Source organism: Epargyreus clarus, unplaced genomic scaffold, assembly GCF_041222505.1.
Source record: "Epargyreus clarus isolate Ecla_fem2 unplaced genomic scaffold, WU_Ecla_fem_2.2 ptg000019l, whole genome shotgun sequence".
NCBI lineage: Eukaryota > Metazoa > Arthropoda > Insecta > Lepidoptera > Hesperiidae > Epargyreus > Epargyreus clarus.
In genome coordinates this window covers 6,831,495-6,844,318 of record NW_027332227.1, presented here as the reverse complement: position 1 = coordinate 6,844,318, position 12,824 = coordinate 6,831,495, and the positions used below count along the sequence as shown (strand labels likewise).

General features: G+C 34.1%; 2 protein-coding genes and 1 non-coding gene across 6 annotated transcripts in view; 2 read left to right on the top strand and 1 right to left on the bottom strand.

The window, feature by feature from the left end:
* Positions 1–5,582, top strand: part of LOC140750343 (uncharacterized) — a 101,591-nt gene extending 96,009 nt beyond the window's left edge. For all 4 annotated transcript variants that reach the window (XM_073083806.1, XM_073083805.1, XM_073083807.1 and 1 more), the window contains 4 exons: positions 1,119–1,373; positions 2,981–3,144; positions 3,732–3,940; positions 5,053–5,582. In XM_073083806.1, the coding sequence (XP_072939907.1) occupies positions 1,119–1,373; positions 2,981–3,144; positions 3,732–3,940; positions 5,053–5,186 (762 nt within the window). In that variant the 3' untranslated portion in view covers positions 5,187–5,582. The remainder of the gene's footprint in view (positions 1–1,118; positions 1,374–2,980; positions 3,145–3,731; positions 3,941–5,052) is intronic.
* TRNAS-CGA (transfer RNA serine (anticodon CGA)) lies at positions 2,219–2,300 on the bottom strand. The gene has a single exon. It is a non-coding gene; the product is annotated as a tRNA-Ser (tRNA).
* A 1,871-nt stretch (positions 5,583–7,453) lies between the features above and the next one.
* Positions 7,454–9,745, top strand: bou (glycosylphosphatidylinositol anchored membrane protein boudin). The gene is made up of 3 exons (XM_073083998.1): positions 7,454–7,616; positions 7,694–7,849; positions 9,189–9,745. The coding sequence occupies exons 1-3, from the start codon at positions 7,553–7,555 to the stop codon at positions 9,386–9,388; spliced, it is 420 nt and encodes a 139-aa protein (XP_072940099.1). The 5' UTR covers positions 7,454–7,552; the 3' UTR covers positions 9,389–9,745.
* Positions 9,746–12,824: the final 3,079 nt, after the last annotated feature.

Here is a 12,824-nt window from a genome sequence, read left to right as displayed (position 1 = left end):
GATAGTCTGAGACCTGAGAAAGGACATAGGATAGTTTTTATCCTGGAAATCCCACGGGAACTAGGGATGACGATCTAAAATCGATTAATCGGAGAATCGATCTTTTGGACCAAAAAAATCGATTATTTTAATCGATATTAGTAAGGATAGAATCGTGAACTATGCATTTGATCAAGTGATGATATTTAGAAAAGTTGTTGTCCATGAGCCCACGAAGGTTTCAGAGTTGGTACGACCAATTTTCGCCAGATGGCGCCACTGGTATTCCAATGAAGGTACGAATTTTCAGTTTTATGTATGTTAGTATGTCATATTATTTTCTTTTAAACGCGGGCGAAGCCGCGGGCAAAAACTAGTTACGAATAAGACAGATTGCCCGATACAGGCACATGACAAACAACTTTTATAAACACGGTTCTTATATTGCGTGCAGACTATTATAGTTAGTTTAAATGTCTACACATTTCTACATAAAGGTTGGACGAAAGCATACAATCAGTTTATTATTTTACATCAACTAATTAATTTAATATTGTGTTTGGAATCTGAGAACGACATAAATATAAACCACAATAAGGCTCATGATTGCCTATAATATCACATTCCCTCAACGACAGACACCCGCAAAACCACAGGAATGTATGTAATTAAAATACTTATTGCATAAAATAAATTACTACATCGTTTAGGTAATGACTACTGTTTTACGTTAGTCACGTTTAATGTTTATATAATGGATGCAAAATGGGTGAAATAATAGGACTACACCTAAAATATTGTAACTTTCTACTACTATACAATAACTTATGTAGATGTACAAAAATGAGTTAGTTATTAAACTTTAATCAATAATTACGATAGGGTAAATATTAATCCAGTATTTAAAAAAATAACCAAGCTTTACAGGCGAGCTTCCTTGAGATTTGTGATACATATATCGTGGTAAAAAAATGGATTTACTGAAAACACTCTTCGTCTTTACCACTATAAGAAGTGAATAACAAACAGCCAAAATATGTAACGGACCTGAAGATATTATTTTATCTGCCAAGGGACGTATCAAACGTGTCTGTAGATAAATGATACCGCATACCATTAAATTAATGTCCGCATTCCAGGTGTACTTGTTGCCCGACAAGTCGAAAGCTGGCAAGAGGAAGACCAAGGTGAAGAAGAACACGCTGAACCCGGTGTTCGAGGAGACGCTGAGCTTCGTGCAGCCGCTGGCCTCGCTGTCCTCGCGGACACTGTGGCTCAGCGCGTGGCACGCGGACATGTTCGGGCGGAACGACTTCCTCGGCGAGGTCACGCTGCCGCTGGCCGACGTCGTGTTCGACGACCCCGCGCCCATGTGGTACAAGCTGCACGAACGGGTCAGTTGCCAAATCATATCAAATCAAATCATTTTTTTAAATTCAAAATAGGTCCTTTACTGAGCACTTTTGAATGTCAATGCAACTACCACCACTTCACAACCTGTATCAAAGTGTGTTATGAAACACCTTCACCTATATGCATAATATGATGCACCAAGGGGTCAATTACGCGTTTTTGAAGTTGCGTGAAAGGTACAAGTTGCAAGCCACGAACAGGTTATTTGCAAACACTTTTTGATATTGTTAGAAACATCACGACTAGGGAAACGGATCGCTGTCGGAACTCTAGTTATTATGCAGACACTTAGGTCTCCTTTACATCGAGTAGTCTGCCGTCTTCCTTCCTCGGCCAGGTCACGGTGCCACTGGCCGAGGTCGTGTTCGACGACCCTGCGCCCATGTGGTACAAGCTGCACGAACGGGTCAGTTGCTAACACTTTTATATACCTGCAAGATAAGTGTTAGATGCTCTAAAAGATCATACACACATAACACATACTTTTGAAGTTCCGTAGATAGTAAAGGGTGTTCGCCATGAATGGATTAGTTGCAAACATTCTTTGATACACCAATATTCAATATACTACTTATACCTTACTAAACATCAATAAAATCCAGTATTTTTTGACTATAAAATTAAATAGTTTACTCGTGAATTTATGATGAATAAATCATTAAGATAAAAATAGCGATCAATAATCTGAACCTCAAAAATGTGCATCTACGCAAATTGATCATAAGGATTAAAATAAATCTCCAGCATATGCGGTACAACAACAAATCGAAATGCATTTGGAACATCCTCGAAAATATTATTATTGATTGTATTGTAAAAATAAATTCGCAGCCGGTAGGATTCGAACCTACGCTCCCAGAGGGAATCTGATTTCGAGTCAGACGCCTTAACCACTCGGCCACGACTGCTCATGGTGGCAGGCACGAATAAGGTTAACTTATCTAACACTGAACATGTTTGTCTCAAGATGAATCCTTTTATTATTACTATTATTTTATCAAGTGTTTAAATAAGTATGCCTTCAAAGTCTACTACTTTATTATCGTTATACACTATTCATAAACGAAGTAACCTAATCCAATCAAAATGTTTTTACATGAAACATCAGTCAAATAGATCTTATAAAATAACATAGTTAACAATGCTTCAATATGTTATTTACTTTAAATATACATAATTTTTACAAATTAGTTTGCAAATAAATGAAATATTTATGTTGCCAAATAAATGTATTGTTGTATTATGTTCAATCTATTAAAAAGTAAGTGGTATATAAAATGTAACTATCAAGAAAATTTAATTTCAGTGTTTTTTGATGCATGCAGGCAAACTGTTTACAGTATCTATATGCCTGAATATTGTACAAACCAGACAATCAAATGCCATATTTTATTCAAATTAAGACTGTTAACATAGGGTTTGTCTACCTATAAAACAAAATCGTGAAAGTTTCATTGCAATAAGCAATTGAAATAAGTAATAATTTATACTTTAAATCTACTCGTATAATATTTGTGTATTCTTAATTGTACATGTATTCTTATATGGGTACAAAAACGTATTAAATAAATATTTATTCTCGTTACAGACAGAACAATTCGACGAGCACCAGGGCACGCGCGGCGATCTGGTGGTGGGGCTGAAGTACGAGCCGGACGGGCGCGGCAAGGGCACGCTGCACGTGCTCGTCAAGGAGGCCAAGAACCTCGTCGCCACCAAGCCTAATGGACTCGCTGATGTCTTTTGCAAGAGGTGACTTACTGTTCTTATTATCCTATACTATCCTTATTGAACAATCTATCTTATACTATCCTTATTGATCAATATTGACTCATTATTGTTTTACTACTGGTCATCGCTATTCTTTCAAAATAGGAAGGGCTTAGATCATAATTCACTTGTGAAGTTAGAATTGGAGAATCTAATATTTAAAATACTTTTGAGAAACGAATTTTTAGAAAATTTTCACAACCTTTATGATTGTTTCATGATTTTTCTTTTATCGTTAAAATATCATATTAAATAAATTTGAATGTTCTCAACGTTGAAAAATCAGGGATTCGTGAGGTTTCACTCGATACTGAAACTTATACCACTAGCATATCATATAGTCTTCGTAAAACTGCTAGTCCGTTCTGAATATAGAAATGAATTGCATCACCATAGCAAATTGTATAACTACACCTGCTCGCAACAACTTCAGGGCAGACTAGCAGTTTGGCACGGACTATACCATATATCATATCTATAAATCGATAATAATATTTAAATTTAATTTCCCACCTGTTTTTTACTGTAAAAGTTTTGAAATAACAATTAGTATCGTAACGTGTCCGCAGCTACCTGCTGCCGGAGCGCGGGCGGCTGGCCAAGCAGAAGACGAGCGTGTCGCGGCGCTCGCTGAGCCCGCGCTGGGAGCACACCTTCACGTACCGCGCGCTGGCGCCGCACGAGCTGGCCGCGCGCGCGCTCGAGCTCAGCCTGTGGGACCGCGACCGCCTCGCCTCCAACGACTTCATGGGCGCCGTGCGCCTCTCGCTCGGCACCGGTCAGTATCTCTACAATAAATAAGTAATTTAGAAAAAAATATATAATAAATGGCAAATAAAGAATTTGAATTTACGTAGGCTAGCTGGGAGCAAGGTTATAATACTTTCTCTCGAGGTCAACCTCAAGAGTTGTCTCTTCTTGGGTATGTCTTCTTGTAACATTTGAACGTGAAACCCTTTCTTTCGTTTACCACCGAATTTATACGTCGGCCTCTGGTACTCTGACTAGTACCAACTACTTCATGGGCGACGTGCGACTCTCGCTCAACACTAGTGAGTACTTCCACAGTATGTAGGCTAGCTGAAAACGAGGTGATAATGCGTACTTGCTCCCGAGCTCAACCTCTAGGATTGTATCTAATTCCTTGTGAATATCTTTTGAAACCCTTTGAGGTTCGACTCCGGCGGCACCACCGCCACACCTATTTCCACCTAATAACAGCAGTGTTAGGCGCTGCTGTGTTCCGGTTTGAAGGGTGTGGTAAGGGAGACAGACTTTTCCGAGGCGTTTCAGCTTAGTCCTCAGGGGTAGCGGCGCATCTGTGGGCGACCTCAAGTAGGAATATCTAATCCTATCTGGGGTTGATTACAGATGTCCATGGGCGGCAGTAGCCACTTATCATCAGGTGGACTGCATGCTCGTCTGCTACTCTTATATTATAAAAAAAAAACTCCCTTTCTTTTCCCAACCAAACCCTTTCTTTCATTTACCGCCGAACCTATACTTGAGTCTTTGAGACTGTGACTACCTCCAACTACCTCATAAGCGCCGTAACGCAGTCGTTTGACACTGATGGTTATGTTAACTCCGGTACTAAGACCTTTATATAGAGCCCTTCATGATCCGCGCACACCAAGAAACAAGTGCACACTACACCGCTTTCAACTTTATAAACATTATACTACTGATCAATCACCTTTTCAATATATTAATTTTAAGAGCTATAGGTTCTTTCGTATTCATCAAATTCGGCTAAATTATATTCGAAAGCATATAAAAGGGACAGGCTATTAATGTTTCCTCGTGATTTTTTTTTTACTTATCAAAACCTGACCTAAATTCTTAGTTGAAACAAACTATAAAGTAACTAATAAAATCAATATTTTTCAGGAACATACATGGGAGCGAGCGTCAACTGGATGGACAGCATGGGCAAAGAAGTCGCCCTGTGGCAGGCCATGCTGCAGAGCCCGACCTTGTGGGTGGAGGGCTCCCTGCCCTTAAGGCCTCAGCTCAACAACTGATCACATTGGTGTATATTGTATATACGGAAATGATACTGTTTAGGGTACATCTTTGTATTTCTCCTTACCTTTTTCTAAATTTCTGGCGAGATGTTTAAAAAAGGCGCACTGGCCAACTGATTTGAGTAATCATAATGAAACATGTTAAACACAATTTAAATCAAATAATATCATTGCACGTCAGAAGATAAATGTAATATATCAACACGCGTCGTCTGTTATAACAATACAAAGCTCACTGGGAAATATCCACGTAAATGGAGGGTTAAAGAGTGTCTCTGATTAAAGATCAAGGACTTTGATGGAGGATGGTGATAGTAAATTAATTAAGGATACATTTACTAGCATGTGCCAACGTTTGAAACGTTATTTTACAGATCGCTAGATCATTCTAAAATAAATCCCACTGCGAAATATTTGTGTACGTAATATTTTGTTGATTGGAATCTTATTAAATAAATTTACCTTTATGTATTCTGAATTGTAGGTACTTGTAGATATTTTACTTTTACATATGCTATTTGGTTTCATGTTATAAGAACTCGCATGGTAATAATTATGTTTTCCTTAATTTTTCGGATTTACGTAATGTGCCAAGATATGTAATATCAAATTGGAATCATATTTTAAATCTTGGTATGGAATTATACATGTATTTATAAATTGGGTACTTTCTGGACATAGACCCTTATTTTTATATTTACTATTTTTAATACTAAATCTACTTATTTACACTACTCACTTCGTAAAGTAATCTATTCTCTAACAACATTCCAGTTGTGCGATAAAACTTAATTCTTACTTCTTAGGATACTTAGTTATGTTAAGATTTAATTATATGACAATAATATAGTTTTGGTATAACTGCCTATACTTGATAAGTGTCTAGCAGTAATTAGACAAGGTAACGCATTTAAATTAGGTTTATTATGTACAAATTTAAGTTCACATGGGCGCCGATTTAAGTTTGCTCATGCATATTGTGATTTTGGTTAAGTTGATACTTTCTAAACGAATCGTTAAGTGTGTTCTATTGTATCTAGAAATTAATAAGAATCCTTGTGAGTACTGCAATATTTATGACATTTCCTTCTGTGTTAATGAAACGTCCATCGTAGTTACAAAATATAATATCTGTAACAGCTACTTAATATAAGTGCAGCATTATTTTATAACTATTTTTATATAAATAATATTGTAAAGTTATTATGAAACGATCGAATAAATATTTGCGACAGTTTTTTGTGAGTTTTAATAATTTCTATTTTCCCATAAGTTTCTACGCAAGTTTATACATACCATGTATATAAGTTTCTGGATTCGTCCACAGGACTTAAAATATGTGATACCCTACCTAGGAAGATTATAGAATCCATAATTCCATAGTCTTTAGATAAATAAATTTAAATTAATTAAACCAATACATATTTCTTTTTTTTAAAAAAAATGCGTATAGATCTTTAATTTTCATTCATTTTTTGTTATTATGGGTCTATAGAATAATTAAAAAAAACATTGTGAAGCAGTGTTGTTCAATCCGTATTGTCGCGCCTTTACCTACCCTACGGTCGTTTGTCCACTGCACCGTCACCGCCGATACCGAGAACGATATTATTTCGGACCGATTTTAATATGACGTAACGGAGATAGTTTGTCCACCGCGACCGATATCGGCGGTTTATTTTGTTCCACCTGTCACGCGTGTGACTGCGGTCACGCCGATCTACTCGGAATATCGGTGGCCGGGTTGACGGTGCTCGGGTGACGGACGTGCGGTGGACAAATGGTCTACGACTACGATAGCGTTATATAAGAATTTTCATACATTTTCTTGCATCCCTTGCCATGCACTTTAATGATTCTTTAGATTAAAATTGTCGTTTCATAACTTGCGCCACTTTGTGCGCCCTTTATAACATTTGGAACGATGGGATGGCGTTATAAATGAGACGGCAGCATATAGACGCAAACTGGCAAAAGGGGGACGGACGAGGAGGGACATATTTTATTATAGGTAATTTAATAAATATGTTAAATAAATATTACTATTAAAAAAGATGGTATGAACTTTTGTTATAGCAACACTATGGATGTAGGAGACGTAAAGGTATTTTAATCTGTGTTTATCGTATTTTTTTTGTCTATGACTGCTTCAATGTTATCTGTTATTAGTATACCAAAAGAACAGAATTCAAGTCTCGGAAAGTGTTTTAGAAAAATAAAGTGTCATGTTATTTTAATCAAAATATGAAACGTCAGATCGATTTTGATTTGATTCGCGTCTATGTATTTTGTATCGTTTTTGAATTAAATTTTAAACAACTACCTATTTAACAAATATTTTGAATAAAGTAAAACATCTAACAATGGAAAAGTTAACAAAAAATGTTTTTCTGAGTTTATTATTGGTAGCATTAGGTTTAAAATCAGGTAATACATTTTTGTTCATTTACAGAAACAACGCCCATTTATATTGTTTTGGTTTCATTTTGATTTTTTTGTTGTAGTTTATTCGATAAACTGTTATCAGTGTTCGGGGACTGATTCGAACAACCCATTTGAGTGCAATGAGTTCTTAGAAAGCGATACAGATTTAGCGCCAATTGATTGTGAAACCATACACGACGCTCAGTTCTGTATCAAACATGTAGGGAGATTTGAAGGTGAGAGCCGCAAGGGAACGTTGGTGAAGGGGTGTAGCGGTTCTACTAATTCTTAGAGAATATGATGAATTATATCAAATACAATTCATTGTATTGTTTCTAGTGTATATCGGGAACTAACCTGTCATAACTGAAATTAATTTTCATTTTCATATACTAACTAAAGGCTCTAATAAAAACGACTTGAGATAGTGGATAAATACTATTTTACAGTAGGTTAGTCTGTTAACTTGTGATTATTTTAAGTTTATTACTACTCTTTCTCTCTTTCTTACTGGATACTTCAATAATTATTAACTACTAACACATTTAACAGGTGAAGGCATAGATTGTTATCAGTGTAACTCTTCCTCGACTATGGAATGTGGTGATGGGCTAATGACCTTAGATACTGGGGCACTAGTTGCCACATCTTGCAGTCATGTGTATGATGCACGATTCTGCATTAAACAAATAGGTTACTAAGATCTCTTTATAAAAACACCTCGCACCTGTTTTGGTTGTGACGCTGTTAAATATCACCAGCATATGCCACAAATAGAGCTTCTGGCTCATAATTATAAATAATAGTGTTAAAATGACTGACTTATTTTTAAGTTACCACTGCACAGTTTTTGTTAAGTTTTGCAGCACACAATCTAAAATGCTTTATCTTTTTATCTGAGCCTAAATGGATGATACTGTTGTAAGTATTATAATATCATCTGTACATTGACCTATTACCTAGTGGATGTCAGGGTATTGTTGTTATTAAATTGCGGTGTAAGAGTCAGATGAACATATGTACAAAAAATAAAAAAATTGATTTCTTTTTTACAAAATGGTCCACAATGTAGTCTTTTATGAAATGGCAAAACGACGTAACGCTATATTCAATATTTTTATTTCAACTACTGTATATTATCTCTGTTAATGATCTGGTAAAGTTTGAAGTGATGAATTTTCACACTATTTTTGCTCTCCTGTAAAATTGACAAAATGTAGATATGTTCATCTGACTCTTACACTGCAAAATAATAATAAAAAATCACTCCATAAATTAAGACATAATTTCATTGATATCTATCTAATTCAGATGCTTAAAAATGATATTCCTTATATTTTGTTATCTAAGGATCAAAAATATATCTTTAACCAATTTTGAGATTTTAGATCTGATGACCATGTTTGTAAATGTACAGTAGTAGTATTCCTAGATATTTTCATCGATAGATTCCTAAAGTAATAGTATTGTCGGTAACATATTAATTGTAAATAATGTAATTTATCTAACTAATACCAGTAATATTTACATTTATTGTAAAATATGACATGAAACTAATATCTTAAAATATTCTAGGTGGGATAAGTACAAAGAGATTTTGCTCATCATTAGACCTCGGGAACTATTGCAATTATGTTCAACAACCTGGAGACAAACTGGAGTACCGGACATGTATATACACTTGTGGAACCGATGGATGTAATGCAGCTGCAGATTTACGAATATCTTCTGTACTCATCATGTCAATTTTATTAGTGTTAAAGTGTATATTTTAAAAGATTTCCCATTGCCTTTTTACATTTATGAAGTAGTCATTAAGTAATTATTTACATTCCATTTTTAAGAGTACAAGGAAAAAAGAAGTGTGAATCTCAAAGGTTTTAAACTTAGCTATAGATATCTACCTCTTGTAAGCAAGACTTGTTTTTATAATTGTATATTGAATACATATTTCTATATTATTTTATAAGATTTAACTGACTATTGAAAACTATCCGTCCATTTAAAATAATTATCATTTGACATATTGTATAATTATGTTATTACTATTATTTAAAATAATTTTGTACTTTACATAAATAAATATTCAGTAATTTAACTGAATAAATAAAATACAGGCAAGGACATCAAAATTCTTGGTTTTATTTTATACCCTAATATTTGTAATAGTTGAATTTAAGTAAATATTACATAAATGAAACATAAAAAATTTGTAAATCCAAGCCAACCTAGTTCATATCTTGGACATTCCAAAATGTCAGCCAGAATTTAGAAGGGATAAATCTGAATAAAACCCGAATTTGATTGATCAAACATTTATTGAAATTTGTGCTACACAAGCATGATATAAAAATACACAATAAATATCAACGTCGACTTAGCCACGTAACTAAATTATTTAATGCTAATGCTTTAATACTTTGCTTCGAACTTACAGTAATCGATGTTATATTGAATAAATGGAATGTAAATGTATTTCCTATAAAACGCTACATTTTTAGAAAGTTCTGTAATGTTTATTATATACCGTCACAGTAAATCTTACAACATTAACGATAAACATTGAATTATTGCCGTAAGCAGTCGAAATACGCCACACCGCAAGGCCAATGCCCTTCCTGCCGCTTCCATAAATCCGAATCGTATTTGTATTTAAAAACTAAACAGCGATTAAGGCAAAACTCGAAAGTGTCTAGCACCTATACTCATACCTAAATGGTAGTAAAATGTATGTACACCGAAAAGTTCAGGTAACTTTTTTGTACAACTCATTTGCTCTTTCAGAACGGATTGGCAGTGCCTCGATATTTCCAATAGTGTATCCCTATAATACAAAATATATACGGTACTTATAGCAATACATCATTCACATTATTTATGTCCATATGAAACAATAACTTGTGTTCTCTTATATTGATATTTAATTTTATTACATTATTATTACAAGAAAAAATGATTTGTTCTTAAATATATGAAATTCTACATATTACAATGCATAGTCACAGAAGAATCACGAACATAATTATTAATTAAAAATAAACAGGTAACAAAAACAAATGTAAATCAGACTAATAAAATACCTAACAATAGGCAAACATAATTACTAACACTTGAATAATAGACTTTGTAAGTGCTTGTCAAAACAGTGCTAGAAAGGACTCACAAAATGAAAAATTAAATAAATTCTTAAAAAGGCAAAACCCTGATAGGTTGATAATAACTTGATTGCACATGATTGCTTTTTGATTTATCAAGGATTTAAAAATAATTGTATACAAACTGAAAATATTATATTATGGACTTGCACAAGAAAATATATTATATTCTATAGCAAATTGTAAAGGCCATTATTTCAAACGATTCTTATTTTAAATATTCTAAAGTATAAAGCTTATAGGCCTAAAGGAGACTAAAAAATAATAATACTCAAGAAAATTAGGATGTTTAGTATGTCATATATTCTCACTCCATAAATGTATGTCAAAATTTAGAATATTTTAGGCAATGATAAATTGTTTTTAAAACGGAATGCTTTAATTTTGATCCCATATTTTTTGGTTTAATACTGCATAAAAATAATGAGAGAATAGCCTCGATTTCATTTTCCTATAAAAATATAATTACAAAAATAAGCGGTACATACTTAAGACATTATGCTATTAGCAAACACTTAAAATATTTTAAAGTTCTAGCGCTACTACGAAACAAGCTTTTGTGACAAAATAATCACTGGCTTATGCACTTTACACTTACGCTAATTGTCTGTTTTATGTCAAATATTGATATATTTATGCAATGTGACTCAAATTTGAGCAATTCATGCAATATACATATATATAATGAATAATGCAATAACATTATGAATATAATAATGTGGTCTGTTTACCCCCAATAGGTAAAATCTATGTTAATCAATGTATCCTTTTTGAACTCAAATATATTTGGTATGTTACGAAACAATTATATCGTTGATATTTATTGTCGTTATTTACTATGTATTTATAAAATGTTTTTAGAAATAAATCCAGATAGGATATTATTGTGTCTCCAATAGGTTTAAAACCTAATTAATATTTTCACTTATCTCTTGATAAACTTAATATTATAGTTACTTATGTCGGTTTGTGACTTTTTTAGGAATAAAGATGTGTTCCCATCTTTTATTTTTCGTTAAAATGACATTAAAGTAAGTATTAGATCGCAAGGACACACAACCCCTGTTTTTGTTCTTTATAAAAAATCTTGCAGATTATGAGATCGAAAATTTAATTGAAAAGAAACTAATTAAGCCATATTTTTACGCCAAACACATGTATGGTGCTCGTAAATAAATTCGTTTTTGTACATAATGTAATTGCAATTGTGCAGCAGACTATACAGAGAAGTCAGGGCAATACCAACCGCAATCTCACTCTTACGATGATGCGATTGCAGCAATGACTTTCTGATATTGCATGTTACACAAATGCAGTTAGATTTGAGAAAAACATCTCATTACTAAGCATCCTCAAAGGAAACAAATGCGCAGCATTCGCTCAAGCAAATCTATTGCTTTTAAAACCTTTATAATACACGTTCAAAATCACATAATTTTACGGGGTTTCAGGCGAGTCTTAAGGTTGATTTCGATCTTAAGTTCTCACAGAATAGAATAGGCTATACATATCATATAGATATAAAGCATTTAATATATGAATGAAACAACTGCCTTATCCCCGCTTCTCATTATCACTCAAACATTATACAAATCTGATTTTCCGATCTTTATACAACTCAATGGCAGTAATAAAAACATTTTGTAGTTCGTCTCTCTTAAGTATAGACAAATTCCATTCACGCATCGTATTCCGTGTTGCGAGAATATCGAAGTACACAACAAGAATACGAAGCAACACTTCACCTTCGATATTTTTTGATTGGTAGGACGAACTTCGAATAGGGTTTAGTATCTGCGTACGCCATGTCATCTTAAAGCGCACACTCAAGGTCGCAAGTGGACTGAAGCCGAGACGCGTCGTAAGGCCGTTTGTCCACCGCAACCGTCATCGAACCGATACCGAGAACGAGATTATTTCGGGCCGATTTTAATATGACGTGACGGCTATAGTTTGTCCACCGCGACCGATATCGGCGGTTTTGTTTTGTTCCAGCTTTCATGCGTGTGACGGCAGTGTATGGACAAGTTCCAACGTGTTTTATATTGCCGGCACA

Excerpts from the sequence above, each read along its gene's own strand:
- bou (XM_073083998.1), top strand. The coding sequence starts at position 7,553 with ATGGAAAAGTTAACAAAAAATGTTTTTCTGAGTTTATTATTGGTAGCA. Across the intron at positions 7,617-7,693 it reads AGCATTAGGTTTAAAATCAG|TTTATTCGATAAACTGTTAT; the intron begins GTAATACATTTT and ends TTTTTGTTGTAG. Across the intron at positions 7,850-9,188 it reads ACATGTAGGGAGATTTGAAG|GTGGGATAAGTACAAAGAGA; the intron begins GTGAGAGCCGCA and ends AAAATATTCTAG.